Here is a 22927-nt window from a genome sequence, read left to right as displayed (position 1 = left end):
AAAATGTAAACGATTTATCAAGTCGGTTAATAAATAATATAGTCTTAGAGATTATGTGTTTCTTAAAAGAAAGTATCTTGCAGGAATCCGTGGACTTCTTCTTAAAAATGTAAATAATAACAAAACAACAGTAAGTAACGAACGGCACTGGACTGTATTAAGTGGTACAACAGGAACCTTTATTTGAAACAAAACATCCATGTCTACTCACAACGTCTGCCAACGTGCCCATTTGACGTCGGCCTGGCCCAATGGGATCCTTGGTTTTGGCAGATCCGCCGCCAAGTGCGTCTGCCTGATAGCAAAGAATGTCGTCTGCGTGGACATGATATTACGCGAAGTTACAACCATACGGAAAGGTAAATAAATTTCAGAGATTAAAGTTATCCCACAATGTGTCATGGTATCTGAATATTGTAGTGTGCTATTTGAAGTTTCTGTTAAAATTCATTTGCGTTAATACTAAGAATTTTCACAAATTTTCAGTCGTGCTGCTATTACCGCTCGTCATTGACATTCGTGGAAATGCAACCCCTATCTGGTGGATTTTACTTTTCACATCCGTCATTCTCACCACGTGATCACGAGGTAAATGACGTCATCATGAAGGACAAATGCTGTACGAAATCAGACTACTGCAATCTCTATTACGAACTGCATCCAACAGGAACATGCTACACCGATTCGCCGTTCAACTTTGGTAACATATTTAAACTTAACAAGGAAAAAACATCTTCCACTAAAATGAAAACAAACTGTATTACCTCTCTTCTGATTTCATTTTATATCAGATGATACCTATTGATTTAATATCATGCCAAATAAGTGGGTCCATATTAACAAGTCTACATTCATTTAACTCACTCTATCTTTACCATTCGAATATATATATATATCACGTATAGATATTTTGTATTGAAAACAACAATTGATGTGTGTCTTTTTGCATTTTCTTAATTTTCTGGGTACGCTTGAGTGTATTAGGATCATTTTGGGGAGATCCACACATGCGCACACTTGACGGAATGAACTACACGTTCAACGGACTAGGGGAATATGTGTTGCTGAGCATCCAGACATCAAATGCCACGTTTTCACTCCAAGCTAGAACGGAGAGGGCAAAGAAGGCGGACGGAAATATCTCGGATGCAACAATCTTCACTGCCTTTGCGGCAAGAGATCATACGAATTCATCACTTCATATCGAGCTCAATACGGCAAAAGATGGTAAGTCTACAACACATAGATATGTGCGTTAACTGTTAACAACATTCTTATTTGGGATGCTGCGCGAAAGGGAGAGTCACTGAACAGATTGTAGCCTTGAAGAAATGTTTGGCTTTTTAATAATAAATTATGTTTTAGCGATTGCATTTGTATAATATTGAAACACATATCACGAGAACATCTTATTAATGGCAATTATAACACGGTCACGTCTATTTTTCTAAAATTCTTCTCAATAAAATGTGTAAACATTTGAACTAAATCTTTAAAACTATTTTCTTTCGTTCTTTTTATTGTGTAATTTCCATTGACACGAACATAATAACAGTTAATTTTACTCGCATGTATATTCAGATTTAATCTTGTATGGGAATGAACTCGACTTAACGAAGACACTTAAGGACTTTGGAAACGATCGGTTCGCTTTTAATTCGCCAACCATGTCTATTTATGGAGTAGATGGGGTGTTGAGGGTATCATTCCTGGAGACAGGTATAGTCAATGCGATCATTCGGTGTTAATTTGACATTTACATCTCTGTTAAAGTTACCCCATGTTAAGCCTGTATAAGTGCCAGTTATTGTTTATTGCAAGGAATGCATACATAGAAGATATTTGTTCATGTCAGTGAAAGATCGTTTGTTATTTCACGAGTGGTCATAGAAACTATACTTTCATGAGTGGCGCAGCCATGAGTGAAACTATTATTTTTCTATGATCACGAGTGAAAAAACAAAATATTTTACACTGACATGAACACATTTTCTGTTTCTTTTAAGCCCCTTTTTCAAGAAAATAATTAACAGCTGTTTCCCTTTCGCTGAAAAGTTACCCTTTCTCGGAGTTTCTCCCGAGGCGTGCCTCAATACATTTCAAAACACAAAATGACGTCATTAGTGTGACGAAATGGCGTCATTACACCAGCGAAATTTTCCAGTTAAACTCTTTTACAATGTAAATAAACGGTGAAAAAGCATTAAATAAAAAAAAATGTTGGATTCGGTGGAATGTCGATTTTAATTCACTCGCGATCATAGAAAAAAAATATGTAATTATTTATGATAATCTAAAAATAGAAAAGGGAGTTCAGAAAATGTGTTCTTTTCACCGGTGAAAATAACAATTTGTTCTTTTCAATGCTGTTATTTCACTGCAGAAATGTCATATTTTATCATTAGGTATAAAAGAAAATTCAATATTACAAGATTTGTCATACTGCTCGCTTACTGTAAATGCAGTTGTTGTGTCGCAAGTTTTAAACGTAAATAAAATGTTTTTATTTATATTCGTTTAAGATTTATATAACAGCTTCATTTGTGCAAGTCGTTTTTGTCAATCTGCAGGGATAACGCTTGAAATAGGAAAAGAAGCCAGAATGCTGTCGTTGGATACCATTGTACCGAAAACATTCAACAACGTGACGAAAGGTCTTCTGGGCAATTTTGACGGTGACCCATTCAATGATTTTGTATACCCAAATGGGAGTCTTCTGCATTTTAATGCAAGTGACTTAGAGATATTTAGATTTGGTCAGACATGTAAGTGATTCGTTTACAGCGCTATTTTATCATGTTTGAACATTTTTACGTCAACAAAACTTTGAAGATGCATATAATAAACGAAATAATTTTATCCTACTTACACAAATCCCGGTATTTATTGTAGCTCATGTTTACGTGTGTGGATTATTTTAATATAGGGATGAATGTTATCAAATGGGGTACTTCATTTCAGGGTCAGTGAACGACAGTTCGTCAGTTTTTATATATGAAGACGGCAAGAGCCATTCCGATTACCACAACGCTTCTTACGTTCCGCGTTTCCTAGATACATTTGACAAGGAAACTATTATTAAAGCTGAAAAGATATGCGGGTCAGTCAATGTAGAGTGCGTGTTCGACTATGTTTTCACTTTGAACAGTACAATTGCAAAGACGACCAGCAACATAAGTGAAACCATTGACATAAACGCAAAAGAAATAGGTAAATCGTCCAGATTTTTAGTCACATTATAAGTGTTCAATTTCTTTCGCATATATCATTCACTTTAGATGAAGTTCACATTAAAACATATGTGATTTTAACAAACCAACCATAGAGTAAGTGCGTTTTCACATGAAATACGAGAATAGTTTTTTGTATTTTAATGTGATTTACTCATTTTACAGCAACCATTTCATGCTCAACTTTAAAAACAAATAAGTAACCTATCACAAATATGAGTCGTTCTTAACAATGATAAATCATGGTATGCATTTTACGAGTGAAACTATTTACATTGTATAAAACTAGTTGTTATTGCTGTTTCGCTTTTCACATCTCAAAATTGAAAATGAAATCAAAACTTAAATATACATTTCACTCTATTTTCAGCAAAAGTTGTGCCAACAATCAATAATACTTGTAGCGTTAATGCAACAGTTGGAGAACACATATCGTGTCAATTAAATCTTGCAGATGAATTAGATATCGCATTTGTAAAAAACGAAAGTAATAGAACAACATATAACAGAACGTCGAAGACGCTATATTTCAAACAGACAGATGACCTTCCACACAACATATGGTATAAATAATAATAAAACCCATTATAGACATTGCTAAAGCCTAACATAAATTAAAACCTTATAGAGGTATGGTAAAGATGCATGGATGCTTTGACATCTGAACTCAATTTACACATATATTTACTTTTTTTAATTCCGTGATGAAAAACATGGTTTCATTTTTGAATGCTAAAATCACTACCAAGATAAATGCACCATTACTTTTATTGATGATAATTACGTTGAAGGCATATATATTAGTTCTTCAAAACATATGAATCACTGAATCAAGACAATGGAGTCAAATAGGTACATTTCAACTGTAGGTTCGTTGCAGTCAATGCTGATGGAAAGCAATCACAGCAACATACTGTTGCGGTACAACTTTGCACTGGGTGCCATGGTAATGGACACTGCTCTACGACCGTGCGACAGGACCCTCGAGAGAATGCATATTTCAAGTATTCGTCATGCGTTTGCAACGCTGGATACACAGGTTAGTGAAAGCTGGATGAATAACAATAACAAATATTGCAAACTCTTAGATACTATCAATACCGGACGGACAAACATGTCCAAAAATGAGATACATTTTGTTAAATTATGAAATTCGTGTATCATTAGGATATAGTATTTAAAGAAGAAACATCATATATTGTACAGGTACGTTTATTTTGCATTTAGATAATTTATGAAAAGTAAGTTTGTTTTATTGGTATATATTTAGATACTTTACTCGCGTGAATTACTGCGTTTACCATTATGTTGAAAACAACCCTCTGTTTTGGATTACATCAGCATTATATTCTTATAATTGTTTTATTCTATTTCAGGTGCTGATTGTGATAAAACATTAGACTGGTGTGCTGGAAGTCCCTGCACTCTAGGACGAAACTGTACAAACGTCCCACCGAACAATACATACTCGTGTTATCCTTGCCCAGCGGGATATGCTTCAGTGCCTAATACAAACGATTGCATTGGTATGCACTTTTTGTTTTATACATCTGCTTTCAAATTAACATTTTTCGTAATTATTTTATTGATATTCTTATTCCTGAAAAAAATAGGATCGTGGATCAATAGAAATAAATAGTTTATTTGCTTAAACAAACCGTAATCAACTATTTAATTATTGAACTGGCTGTTGTGATGTTTTGTGTGTGTAAATGACGATGTTTATGTTAACATCCAATAAGACCATTTTCAATGTAAAGTATGGAGTGTTAACACTCACCTATTCATGTATCATAGATCATGATGTTCCATTCGCACGTTTTGTTAAACTTGCTTTGAAATGCAAAAAAAAACTAAGGTAAAAAAATAATATTGTATAGATAATGACGAATGTAGCAGTCGTCCCTGCGATCAACTCTGTATCAATACTGAGGGAAGTTACTCCTGCGGTTGTAAGGAAGGATATCGAGTCGATCCAAGCAACGAACATACATGCATCGGTACGAGGCGTAAAAAAGATTTGATAAATATAATAAATTCGGTAAAGTCTGTATTATATATAATGTAGATTTATATTTTAAAAAAGCCAAACACATAACAGAAATCACAAGATATATTTTATATACTTAATCGTTTAATGAAGTAATTAATTAGCTTCAATGAGTTTTCATTGGAATAAAAGAAAGTGTCTACTCCAATATTTCACTAGTATAAAAATACAATTCCTGATGGTATTTAACCCATTTATGCCTAGTGTACTCTCCCATCCTTCTAAATTGGATCAATTTATTTCCAAAATTAGGGATGTCTAGTATATTTATTTCTATATTTAGAATATTTCTAACAGAAATTCTGTTAAGCAAACAGCGCAGACCCGGATGAGACGCCGCATCATGCGGCGTCTCATCTGGGTCTACGATGTTTTCCAATTCCTTTTTTCAAGACGTTAGTCATTAATGGGTTAAGATGTTACCTTTTGGTCTTTTTTTCTTTAAAGACAAATTACATTTTATTTTTATTATAAACATGAATTTTTGTCTAGTTGAACTGTTTTAACTCGTAGTTGCTTTTTTTTTATGCATAACTGCAATAATATAGTTTTCTATTTTATATAGACATCAACGAGTGCAACGAGGCTACTCACAACTGTACTCAGATCTGCGACAATACGATCGGCGGGTTTCTTTGCAAATGTCAGCCTGGTTTTACCTTCAATGTTTCAAATTTTACATGTTCACGAGGTATCCGTATTTGTTTTCTCTTTTTAGTTGGAACATATTCATATTTATTTGAAAAAAAAACACAGTACGTTTCTAGGAAAAACAAAGTATTACAATATGTGTGTGATGGGCGACAATTTGTTTGCACATAAAAATATATAAAAAGGCCGCAAATAAAAAGAAACATTAAACTTTGTGTGTTCATGCTTTTACGATTGTTTAATTAAATCGATATCTTATATTATGAATGCACCATTAATAAACTATTTAAGTCACATAACAGAAATATGTTTCAAAATCATAATTGCAATGCTACAGATGATTCTGATCCATGTGCTGCTTCAACACTCGACTGCAGTAGTTCTTCGGGATGCACCCTGGATGTTGGAAATAATACCACGTGCTTCTGTGATGCAGGCCTCAGGTTAAATGAAACATCGTTGCGATGTCAAGGTACGTCTTTTGTATATATCTATTTTACGTTACATGCACATTCCGTGGCAAATAAACCCACAGCGATATATTCAATCATTTTAGTTTATGAGCAAACACACGATAACAGTTTTTATTTGCAGATGTTGACGAATGCTCTCAACATATTTGTGCACAAGACTGCATGAACACGATCGGCAGTTTTCAGTGCAGCTGCATAGCGGGTTATCAGCTAGTAGACAAGGTCTGGTGTAAACGTAAGTATATGCAACCTAAACTGAAATAAATACTTGATAGATTTAACGAGTAATTGACAGGTGATCATTTTATGTGAATGTTTACCTTCGATTCTTAAAGCATGTGAGGTACCGAACTGGGGTACAAATTGTGGCCAAACTTGCGCATGTACCGGACGAGGTGCAGAGAGATGCGATCATGTGAGAGGCTGCATGTGTTCCCGTGGCTGGACAGGAAGTTCATGTGACGATGACGTCGACGAGTGCAAGGAGAATCCAAGAGTCTGTGGTGATACAAGAAAGTCCTGTAGTAACAACATGGGCTCGTACAGCTGTGATTGTTTGCAAGGGTACCAGGAAGATGCTAGCGGATTTTGCCGAGGTTTGGTATTTTCTAATCAAAATAAGTATACATCTATAATAAAATTTTGTTTAAATATTAAATTTTATTATAATTAGTGTTATATTATGGTTTTAAAGTAAGTTATTTAAATAAAGATTTATCGATTAACTACGAAATTTTACTTGCTTAAAAGCAAAACTTTGTCCCCATACTCGAAATTGCATCTTTAATAATATCCACAAACAAACGCATTCCTTAAAGCATACCTCAAACAATACACAATACAACATTATTATGTATTGCGTTATAAAGCTAAACATTTCTCTATGATATAACGTATTTGGATGCATATTGCTTGTTCCAGACATAAACGAATGCTCGGATCCACGGTTGAACGAGTGCACTCAGACGTGTTTGAACGCAGAAGGAAGCTACACGTGTGGATGTAAATCAGGCTACACAGAGGTTAACTTGACACATTGTTCTGGTAATAATTAACGTTCTTTATACAAAGATTTAGCGTGGGTTGGAAACATTTTCTAGTGGCTTCATGTCACAGATTCAGTTCCTGATTCACATTTACCCTATAAAAGGTCCTTTGTGAAGACGGTATTCATTATAAAGTATCAAACAAATGCTAATTGGTCATCCCAAGTACTGTTCTCTACAACCCATTATGCAACCTATTATTTTACGTTAACTGTGTGTGACAGAGTTTGGATTTACATGGCATGTGAGCTTCACGCATTTGGTCTGCTGTTGAACAGACCCATATATTGACACTTTTCAAAAAAAGCATTTGATATTGTTTATGTATTCAGTGTCACACTGAGCATTTCTTGCGAAGTCAAAGAAACGATTTAAAGTAGTCAGTAAAGCTTGTCTTCATTCTCAGATATAGATGAGTGCCATTTAGAATTGGCGGACTGTGAACAGATGTGCGAAAACCATCCAGGATATTACAACTGTTACTGTTATTTCGGATACAGACTCAACGACGACAGAGAGTCGTGTAGTAAAGGTATGATGTGTTCTATTAAAGCAGCGTATAGACGATATCAAACTGAAAACTGATTATTATGTTTTGTGAAGGAATGACATTGCCTCCAAATTGTTTTCATTTTATCGGTGTATTTATTGTATCTTTTAATAATTTTAGACCATCTTATTTTTACAATAAAACATTACAAATTTCTCGATAACATGTATGGTTTCTGTATTTTGAAAATATAAAATAGTTGATATCTTGAAGTGAAAGATTTTTGCAAAGAACTCCGCAATCTGACATGTACCGGCTACTGTGTGGTACAAGACAAGGTTCCATCTTGCCAGTGTCCGCAAGGCTTTAACCTTGCCTCTGATAATCAGACTTGTACAGGTAAAATAATCCAGCCGTAATTGTACTACTTTCTGGTCTGGGTAAAACGAGTTTATACGCGTTAAATATCTTGTTTACCTAAATCCATTTTAAAAAACGTTTGAACACGTACACACACATTTTGAAAAGGTAGTGTTATATAAGAATGTTACAAAGAATAAATATAATTGTTTAATATTCGCTTAACAGATATCAACGAATGTGGGGAGGAAAACAAATGTTCCGAACAAGCAACGTGTTCAAATACAGTTGGCTCGTATGTATGTGAATGCCCTGTCGGTATGAAGCTGCAAAATAACAAACGGATATGTACAGGTGTGTAATATTGTTATCACAATTAAAATGAAATAAAAACTGAATAACTCTTTTTTTTGTACATGTCGTCACATGCTTCTATAGTTACGAGTTTTGGCTACTCAATGTGTGAAAAATGGGCTGCTATTGAGATGTGTATACTTGTTATTTTGTGCCAGACAAATTGTTCGATCGTCGTATTTTTTATTTTGAAACGAATGCGTTTATAATTAAACCATTACACCGACGGTTTTTGGTTATGGATAAAATAAATTATGAACTATTTTTAAGATTGTGACAAGTACCATTATGGGAAAGAGTGTTCGCTAATGTGTTCGTGCATCCACGGTGTGTGTAATAGTACCGTAGGTAAGTGTTATTTTAAAATTATTTTAGCGAGACAACTATTTTAATATATTTTACAAAATATAATAAGAACTGTTACTACCCCTGCTGTTTTTGCTGCTTTCTACTGCTTCAGCTATAACTACTACAGCAAGCACTAATACAATCTGATTTATTTGCAGGGTGTGCGTGTAACCCGGGCTGGATAGGGATAAGTTGCGACGTTGATGTGGACGAATGCAGGGATAACCAAGTAGTCTGCAACGAACCCAATACCCTCTGCGTGAACACACCTGGCAGCGCCTCTTGCGTCTGCAAAGAAGGCTACAAGAAAAACATAGCATCGGGAATTTGCGAAGGTTGGGACATTTCGTTATTATAGACTTGTATTACGCCGATATGTTTATTTCACTTATTAAAAAACAATACACTGTGACAATGAATTTACATTTTGACTTTCTTTATGTACATTCTTTTAAAATGAATAAAACAGTTTTTTGTAAGTTTTGCAAGAGAAGAACTTGATATCACTTTAGCAATATAATGACTACTTCGAATTTCCAAAAACATATAACAGCAACATTATAGTTATAAGATAAACATAATAACGACATCCATATTGTACAAAAATGAAGGTGTTTTTACACATAAGAAAGTGTACTATAGCATATGAAGCAATATTATTGATTGTGTTCATTTCATAAATAATAATGGAATAACTAAAGTATATGTAAGACTATACGCAATTTAATCATCATCAAATCTATTTCCAAAATTTAGCGCATGCTTGAAAACATTTTTGTAAATGTATCGTTAATATATAACCATTTGATTCGTTGCAATTGTGAGCCAACTCAAACACTCACAATAAAGAAACTTTTTTTTTTAATACAAAACTGCATTGTTGATCAAGTAGTATGTACAGTTTAAATCATTGTATGTGTATATTTGGCATTCTCTATAAAGTAGTGAATACGAACTATAAATTATCTACTGTTTTCTCGTTGGGTATATTACATTCTTCAACAGTTCGAAATGTGCTGTGTTGATGCAGTAGAAAGCATCCTTGTATATATCTTCCATGTTGTAAACTTGTATTACCCAGAGGCTGTTAGAAAAAGAACACTATTTTGATATGTGGTTGCAACATGTTTGCGATCTTTCTTACACAAAGTGTGTTTTAAATTTTCCGTAGTTTCATCGCGAAATTTGTTTAAAATATTTTTAGATGATTTTTTTCAAAACTAATGTCTTTAAACCCTATCCCCCAATGTTATTTATAGATTTCCGGTACTTAGAAACTAGTACAATATAATTATGTGTACAGTATTTGATTCACTCGTCTTTTACGCTCGTTTAGTATGTGATAAATTCTGGTGTAAGTATGAGGGTCGGCTAGCCTTAAAACTGGTTTAACACCAAAATACTTTTCGTTCAAAGGCGGTAATGCCAGTTTTATTCATGTTATATTTTAGTTGGCTTTATGTTATTGAAGTATTGGTGGATAAGGACAAAATTATATAACCTCATACTTTCAGGAGTTTCATATACACAAGAATGAAAACCGCCCGAAAACGACCAAATTGAAAAAAAATCGTTCGCAGCAAGCGACTCTCAGCCGTTCTTTAGAATTATGGGCTTTCCCTGAGAGTCTTCGAATAAATCAAACAATTACGTTTATGCAATATTATACATTAGAATAAGACTAAACATTTAAGATGACCAAAAACCGGTTTGGCTAGAAAAAATGCTAAGAACTACTTACTGTTGTTAATCACCAGTTCAAAGGCGTAAATAGTCATTTTAACTAAAGAAACGTACTGAACTAAATATTATGTTTTGTTTAGATGTTAACGAATGTCAAGCTGCTGACAAGAATTTATGTGAACAGATTTGTATCAATACACCAGGAAGTTTCCAGTGTAACTGCAGGACAGGATTTGTTGTCATGAATGGAACGTGTTCAGGTATATAATTTAACAATGTAAATTAACCATTTTGTGTTAATGTGTAATTAAAATTGTTCTATGTGACTGCGATGTACATTTAGATTCAATGTTTGTACATTTATTATGTTGTGGTTTTTTCGACATGCATTGTTTTCTGCGAGTTTCAAATGATATTAACTTCATTTTTGAAAGAGACACCATGGTTTGTTAAAATAAACACCAATGAATAGCATTGCTATATTTTAAATCATACTAGAAATTCACATTGCCAACGCTGCATACGTTTATTTATGTATCTATTTATTTTTATTTATCTTTTTACTTATATATTAGATATAAATGAGTGCTATGGCGACAACAACTGTCAACAACAATGCATCAACACTCTCGGTAGCTATAAATGCTTTTGTGGAGCGGGATTTATCCTTGATCTTACGGACCGAAAATCTTGCATACGTAAGTGTCATATTTATATAAGTTGTCCAGTGCAAATTATAAAGGTATGAATCTATTTTACTTATATTTCGCTATATATTTTCGATTATTATTCAAAATAGAAACATAATTTAACGATTTGAAAATGTTACGTATATAAGCAACTACATTTTGATAATGGTGTGTGTTGATTTTTCAGCTGAGAAAGTGTGCACGGCAAATCAATTTGTTCGCTGCTCTGTAAATTCCACTTGTTCTGTTTCCAATGAAGAGGTTGTGTGTGTTTGTCCAAATGGCTACAACGGGACTAATTGTACAGGTACCAGATATTTACATGCATAATTCAAAGTATGTGTTTTTTCTTTCAATGTATAGTTTTTGATAGGAATGAAAGAAGCTTGTGGTACAATAGTCATTTAAGTATGGCGATATATTCAAATTGTGAATTGTTAAGCCGGATTGCATTGTAATGGTTCTGATATATTTCATATTATTATTCATGTGTGTTCAATTCTTTAGCGTAAACTGGCTGTTTTGTATGTTGGTGTGTGTGTGTCACTAGTCCTTCACAGGTCCATGGAGAAGAATATAAAGGGACACAACTTTGCTCATTTGTTGCAGACCTTAACGAGTGCGAGACTGGCCGACATACGTGTAGCCAAGAATGCATCAATACTGTTGGTGGGTATAACTGTAAATGTGAAGTTGGACATTTTCTTCAAAACGACAATGCCACGTGTGCAGGTAGGTTTTGTTCTTTCTCCAGTTTTTGTATAAAACTCCATTTTTATTTGAAACATATAATAGCGTTTGAGCTAATGAGAACTCGGTATTAATTTCCCCAAATATTATTTTCCGCGTGCTATGTTAGTCATATTTTTTAACACAATAATCATTTCAGTACATCCTCTTGTATGTTCAAATGCAAGAGTATTGTGTAATTACGTGCAGTAGCTACTTACAAGTTAATATCTCTTTACTTTTCATCGAAGGTTATGCGGTTTCTTTTCAGATTGCATGAAATGGACTTACGGGGAGAACTGCTCTAGTAAGTGTGAATGCGATGTTACCAATACTGAAAGTTGCTATCCAAAGAACGGAACATGCGCTTGTTTGAAAGGATGGCAAGGTAAAAATTGCTCGGATGACGTCAACGAATGTTCGAATACTACACACGTGTGTCCCACTAATTCGCACTGTATAAACCTGTCAGGAAGTTTTACGTGCGAATGTAATCCCGGATACCTGAAATACTCCTTTGGTCCTTGTCAAGGTAGGTTCATCCAGATTCACTATTTCACCAAGCATGTATTCACGTTGATGGTAGATTCGCGTAACTGATGTACAAATAATGTGGTAGAATTGGACAAGCGCTTTGCATTAACAATCGCATAGTAATTCTTTATTTACAAAACGTATGTATGTATGAGTAGGTGCTTGCATTGATCTATGTTGCTTTGTTTTTATTTCTGTTTCTTTTCTAGCATGTCCTCAAGGCCGTTTTGGCAAAGGCTGTACAAATACGTGTTTGTGTGATATGACACATACATCCGTGTGCAACCCAGTGAACGGGAGCTGCACGTGTGACGCAGGATGGACTGGCCCCGAATGTAATAGAGATGTCGACGAGTGTGCGTCAGCTTATGGCTCTACATGCCCTTCACACTCGACATGCGTAAATTCACGTGGTAGTTACGAGTGTCATTGTAATCTGGGTTTCAAAACGAGCAGCAAACAAGATAGCTGTACAGGTGATTTTTGTTTATTTCTTACCAGTAGTTGTCGTACACCCACCATAAGTATAATCGCAGCACCAAAACAGTTTCAAATGCATGCTTTCGTTTTAAAAAGCAGTGTAAGCGTATGCGAGTGCACTAAATCCCAAATATTTAAAACAGTGTAGTGTTTCATCATTTAATCTGTTGTGACAACATTTTTTACATTAACATCTACCTCTATTATATGTTTTATCGAAACAGATTAATGCATTCAACAAACTCTATTCAACAACAGCCTTTTGCGTGCTTTGCTTAAAATTGGACATACAGACGGGCGATTATTTGTTTCATTTTCGCTTTTGCTGATAATACATTGCAATGAAAACCTATTAGTAATACCATCCGTTAACGTGTAAAATGACTGTGGTTGATATTTAAGCGGAGATATCTTTTTTATAAAATGTTTCATCATCATTAAACACAAACAAGAGATAAGACATTCATACCTACACGACAGAAAGCCAAATGTATGGTGTATATGCAAACATATTATAGAATGTTGGCCATTTCAGACAATTACAAACAAATTGACCTGCAGATCACACTGAAGATATCAAAAGGACAAGATGTTAGTTTTTCGTCAAACGCAACTTTTGCAGAGTTTGCAGACAAAGTTACGTTATCGGTATGTATAATATGTTCGATGAGATACTATTATTTATCTTGAATTTAATATTGAATCAATTAAACCCGGCGATCGCTATCTTACGTTAAATTGAACATTTAAAAGTTTAGTTGACTTACGAATTTCCAGTAAAATTTTAAACTAACACCTTATGAAACGGAAAGTTGTGTCAAACTATGATATCGTGGTAGGCCTGTTCAATAATGTAAAAACAGTGATAAAATAATGGTTTCATCATTCGAGAGACAAGTTATTGAATGTGTTAAAATCCTTGTTTAAAATATGTATTAGTTTTATAGTTTTGAATATGGTGCTTAATTACTGCATAATGTTTTGAACAGATTATACCGGAAATATATGTATTTTGCGTAAAAAAAAAAGTTCAATTGCAGCTTCGGATCTACGTGTTGCGGTTCATTACAAATTTCGGAATCGTCGTTAATACCTTAAGGTAGTCGTTCTGCGATTTCTTGCGTGTATTTGTATTTTGTATTGTTCTTGTTTTGAGATGCATCTGTCGAACACTATTTTATATACAACGACTTTGAAAAATCACTTTATTTCAATCCTATTTGGCATTCTGTGTATAGGACTGGAAACTTGGTAGTAGACTTCACTCTTTTCTACGAAGACACTGTCGATGCGTCAACACGGATAACACATGCCTTATTGGATCTTGCAAAAGGGACACAGATGAAATATGACGGAGAGACGGTTCAAGCGATATCAGGTGGATAAAATTAAGTTTACTGGCATTTTGAATATAAATAAATATGCTTAGCGCAATATATATGTTTCGATGAATATGTTCACCATGTAAAACGAACTAAAACGCGTTGTAATCAAGCGATTGCCACTAATGGGATCTCTCTATGATATACTTAGCAAACCTTAGCTGCTATTTAGCAGTAAACGATCTTACCATTTTTTCTTCAACTGATAATACTGGTAACAACGATTTAATTTAAAATAATGATGACTTGTATTTTATTGCATTGAGTAGCACCACTTGCTTACCCCACCGTGCTATGCGGATTGTTCGAGAAAGTCAACGGTCGGTGTGAATATGGGACAATATGTGACGTAACAGACGACGGTGAACTCGCGTGCATAGCGGACATTGTGCCTTCAGGTACGCTTGATATATTTTTTTTATTATTATTTTTTGTTATCCTAGCGTTAACATACATTTTAATGTTTGTTCATTCTAGCAAAAGTTGTTGGAAAAAATGACTGCTTATACAAGCAAAACACAATTTTATTTGAAAATGTGTTTACTATACGACATAACAATTCAGCAATTAATTAATCTGAATCGAAACGACACTCGCGACATTATTCAGCGAAATTTGTTAAAATTAATGTTTCGGAAGAAGGCAGTTTATTGTACAAAAGCACTGTTGTGTTTTGTCTTCACAGTGCCGCGCTCCTGTTTCTTTTGCTTACTTTGACGTACATTTCATGACGTTCTATACATCAGCGTTTCTACGGAGGGAAGAATAATATAATATATCATTTTTTTACTTTATGTTTTCAAATAATGTTAAGATGACCATTGGAATTCGTGCGACGGGCAGAATATCTTACAACGCCATTGTTATTCTCTGTCTTCCAGATAATGGCAAGCGGATCGTTGGTGGTTCTGTGACTGGGTGTATATTATCTTATATTACTGTATACGTATTCTGTATTTCAGATATCGTGATCCTGTATTGTTTATGGCGGAATATAATACTATAACTCTGTAATCGTCTGTCTTTCATATACTTTTAAGCTGAAGATTGATGTTTCTGCGACGTGCAGTACATCGTACCTTAATAGAGTGGTTCTTTGTCTTGCAGAATATGTAAAGTTGATCGTTGAGATTACTGTGTCGGACATTATACCATTTTATAACTATATTACTGATACTATTTCAGCAAATTTCAAGCTGATCATTTCTGTTTCAATCACTAGCAATATACCCTTTATTTATGTAATTTTTATTTTTCATTCAATTTCAAGCTGGGCGTTTTTGTTTCTATGACAAAAAAAAATTCATTATGTTTATGTAAGATTTATCTTTCAATCAAATTCTGCTGATCGATTCTGTTTCTATGACGAACAATATTCATTACATTTATGTATTGTTTATGTTACAGACACTGTCAATGTCAAGCTGATTATTGGTGTTTCTGTTTCGGGCGGTTTACTTCTCGCTATAGGAATTTTTACAGCGATATGTATTGTGGTCAAAAGAAAGGCGAGGAACGCAAACAAGCATTCAAATAGGCTGGAGAACCTAAAGCGGTATTCGTTCATTAACATATTTGATGTTGAATGGTTTTTTATCACTATAGATACTATAGATACTTGTTTTGAATCCCGCAAAAGGCAAACATTGATAATTTAACTTTTCTTATATGCTATTACACTTAAGACTTTTCCAAAGTTGTATTTCTTAATATATTTAATGTAAACGTAAAAAGCCCAACAATTTCATCAGTGAAAAGTTCCACTGTCTTTTACCTTATGAAATAATGGGGTTTGTTTGAGTAATTCCTTTCTGATATGTGTACGTACAAAGTACACAACTTGTTTGTACCCTCTGAGTTTATTCTGAACTTTCCGTTTCACATTTTTGAACGGTTTTATACAAAAACTAGATCATACTGAATAGCCATCCTTAGTTGAGCAATATGAATTATTTTGGGCTCGATCACTTTCGTTTATAAATGATGTACTAAATGCCATTCATACTTGTATTCAATTAAGGACATATCTGTTTAAAATAAGACTGACTTATAAATCAAAACATCCTCTACTGTATCATCGTTAAGACATGTTCACTTTTGGAAAACGTGGGTGAAGCTGGAACTAAATGTTTTCGCCGTGAAAATTAAAATAATTACCTGTTTTTCAATTAAGGATACATCATTGAAAACTTCTTTTTATTTGTAGTTGTTTAAAGAAGTATAACTATATATAGTTTGTTTCTAGTTTTCGTACAGATCATTTCAACACATGTGTGCTTACCGGTATATGTTCTTTGTTACACTTTCTTTACCTCATTTACTATCATAAATCTATCAATAGGAGATGATTGTATAGATATATGCACACACTAATTTCTTGCTCAATATTAATTGTAATTAATGGTAATATTAATTCATTGAAAATAACTGGTTCAGAAAAATACGGAAAGAAACATTGAGGGTATGCAACTTTAAATGTTTGAGAATCCTTTACTTTTGCTTAAATGTTTCTTTGAACTTGGATGCAGTGTACGCTAGTAATGCGAAATATTCGGTTACAACCCTGAAAATCTACATTTTCATATAGAGAATCTAATACATTGAACAAGGGATGGCAACGAATAGCAAAATTTATATTCGACTATTCGCTCATTGAAGTATTCGATTCTGTCGTCCGGTATTAGATATATGTAAACAAGATATTAATATTAAATCTACTTTATGCGACAAATTTCGTTTAGTTTAAACCTATTTATTTTAGTTCGATTGCATCGAAAGCCTAAGGCTTATATAAACGCCCTCGAGTCCGTTTACTGGGCCTTGAACCAGTACTTGGTGTCTTTGGGCGAGATCGAAAGAACGCTCCCACGGTGATGATCCCGTGACCTCCCGGTCGCTAGGCGGACATTATATCCATTACACCACGGCGACCTGATAAATGTGTTGCATACATGATAACGAGCAGCCATATACACACATATCACAAATGTACACCTACATACCTCAAAAAGCTACAGTACAAACAGACATATTTCTTCAGTTAGAAATTAATCCATATGACTTTTGATTTCTCGATGTTGCTAACTTACACAAAATGGGAGCCTTTTGAACGGCAGATCTAACAGTTTAAATCATGTGTATCGAATCATCTATATCAAATATTGTTTCAAAAAGATATGCGCCGAAAAGCATTTTTAATACACGTAAGCGAGCGTATTGTACATAATGTGTTTGTTAATAGAAAGTGTCCTTGATGTCCATACGCAGTATGGAGTGTCGGTTTAGGAACTAATATATATAGTATCTTTATATTACAATTTTCTGCATTTAAATTGATTGTTTAAAAGCAACAACATTAAGGAACATGTTCAGCAAAAAAAATAATATTTTATTCGAGTATTCAATCATTAAAACATTCGTTGGCATCCCTACCTTTAACGCAATCTATATGAGATTAATTAGGGAGTGCTAAAATTAAAATAGGGTAAATGTGTATATACATGTATACAAAACTTAAAACGAAAATTTAACTTTCACGTGTTCAAATACTGAAAATGCGCTTATTTTTGTTGTTGAAGTTAACATATGCATGTTTATGCGTTTTCCAATAATTTGATAAAAATACAATGGATATAGCAAACAGTTCTCAGATGTTTAACACCCACTGAAGGAATGTTAGGTGCATGATGATGACACATGCTAAATAACTATCTAATCTACATTTAGATCCGATGGACAGGGTGGGAAGGTCTTTTTGCGCCTTGGAAGTGAGTATGTTTGTTTCTCTTTGTGAGGTGGTACGCGTAGTAATCTACAATTGAATATACATCATCTTCAGTTTCGACCTATTCAAACTTTAAATTAAGCCTCATGTTCTTTATATTGATTACTTTTTACTGGTAAATATAAGATGTTGTAGATATATATAAATATATATATATATATTTATTCTTTCAGATGAACCTGACTCCCCAAGGCATAGAACATGGCGATCAATGGCTCTAGAATTCAATCAGGATTCCGCTAAGGTACGTCAAAAAAAGAAACTATAAGTATGTGTTTCTTGTGTGACTTTATTATCTTCTACACTATCTATATCCCTTCAATGTATTGTACAAGGTACACTAGAATATAGTATAATGTGGAATACTTTAAGTAGAACGTTGTTTCAGATTCCAAGGATAGTTGTGGACGATACATCAAGTTCCACTAAGTAATGATGTACACAACAACAAAAAAGCCAGGAAAGAAACCGCAAATGAACTAGCTTTGTATAGATATCCTTAAAGTTTGATTATATATACATGTATATTATTCGGTGAATAAATCATATGTAGACTCCGTGAACCCGAGAACACTACTGTTGTAAATAGGGTTTTATTTTTATCTATGGTAATATTTGTTTACCAATTCCATACTTATAAGGCATGTAATCAATCAAGCTTTGTATCATTTGAAAATATGTTTATTTTATATTTGTGTTTTCACTTTGATTGAGTGTGTGTTCTAATTAGTTATACACCATGACACAATATGTGGAAGTTCTATAGAAGTTGAAAAATATGAATAAAAGACTGATAATATAAAGCTACACAAGCTTAGTTCATAAGGTTCGTATTTTTGCCATCCATTTGTTCATTATTTATAACTTAAGAAATTTATTTCCAAATTTTATTTAACTACGAATGAAAATAACATACAAGTATTAAGTTGGATTTGTGCGATTATATCTGCCCGTCATATGACTTCATATTAATGTATTTTTTCTATGTTAAAAAGATTCAAAGCTTTGAATGTATAACAACGAGTAATATCTTACGTATCAATTTTGAAATAAAACATTTGTTCACTATTGAAATCTGTTGCAGAAAAATATAATAAGTGTTGCAATTATTAAACTACGTTTGACATTATGTAGATCTAATAACATTCTCATGAAAACACGATAACATGTTTACTACTTATATTGTAAATTGATCTTTCTGCGAAATGATGTATATATTGTTTTTACTTCATTCTGTTATTGTATTCGTATGTAAATGACGATGAGCTTTACATGTCTTAGTCAAAATAAACGATTTTGGTCTGTTCTGTTCTGATACATAGCAAAACATGTCAATTTTTTCTTACATTCTTATTAATTGTTTAATTTTATGGATTGTTTTCGTTATAATTTAGCAGCATAATACCTTTTTTGCATTTACACACTATGAAATAATCTGTCACTTTCGAATCTTTTTAGTGTATATTAACGTTTTGTGATGATGTGTGTAGTTACTTTATAGGGGTGTTGTTCACTTGGTTAAATAAATAATACTAAGTATCATTTCTGTTATATATATTCTTTGTAAATACAAAGGTAGTTTGTCATACAACTAACTCTATTTTGTTTAATAAATGCTCACAATGATGGCTATTTATTAATTTGTTTTTGTATCTTAATTTGTTATCGTTTCCTTTTTTATTAAATCATGTCATAATTAAGTGTATTGTCTGTTCGTTTTTGTTTTGCTTCTCACTACTGCATGCAACTCATCGTCGATAACATTGATATATAATGATACTTAACATTTCGTTCTTGCTCTCAAATACATTTCTTGTCAAACTGCAAAATAACGTACTCCATGTAATTACAAAAATAAGGATCGATGAACTATTCAAAAGTAACTAACATATTCAATTTAAAGTTAATTTGAACGATATGAATATTCTTTTATTTGTAAATACAAACCACTAGAAATGGGTGGGCCTCTTCACGAAATAGTGACCCATGGCTACTGGGCACTATACTTATTTACGGCCCGCGAAAATAGTATTTGGAAATGTACCTTAAAAGTTACATTGTGCATTTATATAAGTTCAAAGAAAGCAAAACTTACCGAAGGTATAAAATACAACTGTTTAAGTTTAAGTGTATATACCTGTTTGTATATGTTTTAAACACAGCAGTTCAACTTAAAGATTCAAACCGATTATCTAATCGGTTGAACATGTCAATTATTGCGATTACTGGACTAGCTTATTTCAACCATTTTGCCGTTACTACTGTACAACCATATATTTTGGTCATTTTTACGATTCCATTTGGTTATATCTCAGTCACAAATAGGGACCGATCACCTTACGATCACGGGCGACGTGTTTTTACACTCATCGGGCTGGCGCCCGGCCGATGATCGCACGGACACCGGATAATTTTGTAGCATCGGACGCCGTCCGAATTAATTTTAAGCCTCACTTAAAGTTTTACCCGACGTCGAGCCCTGGAAGGAATCGAATTGAGATCGAAAAACGATCGGACGATAAATGCCCGGTTATCGCCCGGCGATCGCCCGACATCGGATTCATCGTACGTGTATCGGCAAAAATCAAGGTATTTCCCAGGGACATATACATCGGACGGCGACCGTCTGATGGTCGGAGGGCCTCCGCACGATGACATACGGACGCCGGACAGAGCTTGTCATGATACACGTACAACGAATCCGATATACATAGAATGGTGCAATGTCAAAAATAATTATATTTTCCAAGAAATTTCTAACGTGAATAAAATACCCCGAACCTTTCTCTCACTGGTATAACAGTTATATCAGGAACTTTGTTTAACAATATACTTGAAAAAAGTTTCTCCAGTATACTTCATAGTGATCACATAAGTCAAGTTTTACTAAAATTGCTAAAGCAATACGAACATATTTCTCTCCGCAAACTTAGATGCATAAAATGTACTATGATAAAGGTCATATAACCCAAAAACGTGTATATCACTAAGCATGAAAACGTGTCTTACTAGTTACACTTCATGGTGATAAAATACTGGAAGTTTATATTCAATACCTTGAGAAAAGAAGAAGTAGCAAGCTCCACAAACCTATACGATTGTATAATTCTGTCCTAAACATGGCTGAGCTCAACGACACATGACCAGCACATAACATAAGAACATGTGGATCACAAGGCATGAAATGTCTGGCACATCTACACTTCACGGTGTTGACATTTTCAAGTTTAAATAAATTAGCTTTAGAACTGTAGAAGTAGTTCGTTCAAGAAACAATTTATATTATGAACTTACTAAAATTTAGGGAACATAATGCATGCACGTTTCAATTTACGGTTGAGGAATGTGGCAGTATGTCTCTACACATTTTACACAAAAAACAATCAAAATACAGCTGACTCTACACAAACCACCTGCGAAACTTCGTGTTCGGGTTATAAAAACTATGTCTATCATTAAATCCAATATTTGAACAGCAATAAACATAACTAACACAGCCTTGTCCGATCGTTTGTCGCATCGTCTTTTTCTGCCTTAAACTATTATAAAAAAAGAAATATCTTTAAACAAAAGATATTCAGGGTTTATCCTGACTTTGAAATAAAGGTAGAAATTTTATGTTTTTAAGTTATTAAATTGAAAAAAAATAGTTTAGGTATTTTGAGTTGTTGTGTTGTTTTTTTTTACTTAAAAGTCCTATATCCACCGCATGAAATGTTTCTTATGAAAGAAACGTATATTCAACGACATAATAGTGTTCGTAGATACAAATTTTACTACGTGATATCCACCGAATGAATTGTTTGTTATAAATTGCGCGTATATTAAACTTCATAATAGCGTTCGTAGATGCAAATTTTACTACGTAAGATCGCATCATGTGTCCTCACACGAATCATTACGAATGTATTTCTTCGTCATCGAAACATATGGTGTGTTGATATTTGATTAAGACGCTGTTTTCTTTCCACACATTCAATTAAACTTGTTACATCCGCATCATACGAAAAACGGCCCTATTGCATATGCGGCCAGCGTAGTTCAAGCCCAGCCTTCTTGCTTGCGAAGTCTGGTCATGTGCTACGCTTTCCTCTTTAAAAAAAGGCTCGAAAGGTTTTGTGGCATCTCCTAAGTATCCTCCTCAATATGCATATCCCAAAAAGACTGCGCAGGCTGGATTGGAGCTACGCTGGCAGCTTATTGCGTGAGACCCATTTTCGCATGACGAGGGTCTTTAAAAATCTTATGACGTCTTGTAAATGGAACTTTTCTTGACGATTTACTGACCCAACACTGACCCTGAAAGTCTTGGGTCACTGGGGATGCATTCGGATTTGCTGGCGTTATGTAAATGTGAAAAGCTGGGTTAAACAGCTACGCCAAAAACTTATGGATAAATCAATCAATTCAACCATTTTTAGCTTTTAAGGTGCATATATATAAAATGTATCCGTAGCGTAGTCGAAGCCCAACCTTCTCGCTTGCGCAGTCTTGTCATTTGCTACGCTTTCCTCTTTAAAACAAAGCTCGCTAGGTTTTGTGGTACCTCATAAGTATCCTCCTCAATATGCATATCCCGACAAGGCTTGCGCAGGCTGAAATGGAGCTACGCTGGCAGCTTATTGCGTAAGACCCATTTTCGCA

At 34.0% G+C, this 22927-nt stretch overlaps 1 protein-coding gene across 1 annotated transcript; it reads left to right on the top strand.

Moving 5' to 3' along the window:
• Positions 1 to 490: 490 nt before the first annotated feature.
• LOC127873561 (fibrillin-3-like) lies at positions 491 to 19966 on the top strand. The gene is made up of 33 exons (XM_052417437.1): positions 491 to 700; positions 985 to 1227; positions 1582 to 1719; positions 2571 to 2765; positions 2962 to 3210; positions 3601 to 3793; positions 4100 to 4269; positions 4607 to 4756; positions 5111 to 5230; positions 5846 to 5971; positions 6269 to 6403; positions 6526 to 6639; positions 6740 to 7000; positions 7326 to 7448; positions 7857 to 7982; positions 8214 to 8339; positions 8529 to 8654; positions 8925 to 9002; positions 9161 to 9337; positions 10826 to 10945; positions 11261 to 11383; positions 11562 to 11681; positions 11984 to 12106; positions 12375 to 12635; positions 12847 to 13113; positions 13653 to 13765; positions 14158 to 14216; positions 14356 to 14495; positions 14769 to 14897; positions 15907 to 16054; positions 18226 to 18266; positions 18457 to 18527; positions 18672 to 19966. The coding sequence occupies exons 1-33, from the start codon at positions 526 to 528 to the stop codon at positions 18714 to 18716; spliced, it is 4785 nt and encodes a 1594-aa protein (XP_052273397.1). The 5' UTR covers positions 491 to 525; the 3' UTR covers positions 18717 to 19966.
• Positions 19967 to 22927: the final 2961 nt, after the last annotated feature.

The sequence above is a fragment of the Dreissena polymorpha genome, chromosome 3 (genome assembly GCF_020536995.1).
Source record: "Dreissena polymorpha isolate Duluth1 chromosome 3, UMN_Dpol_1.0, whole genome shotgun sequence".
NCBI classification, from domain to species: Eukaryota; Metazoa; Mollusca; class Bivalvia; order Myida; family Dreissenidae; genus Dreissena; species Dreissena polymorpha.
This window is presented reverse-complemented; position numbering and strand designations above follow the sequence as displayed.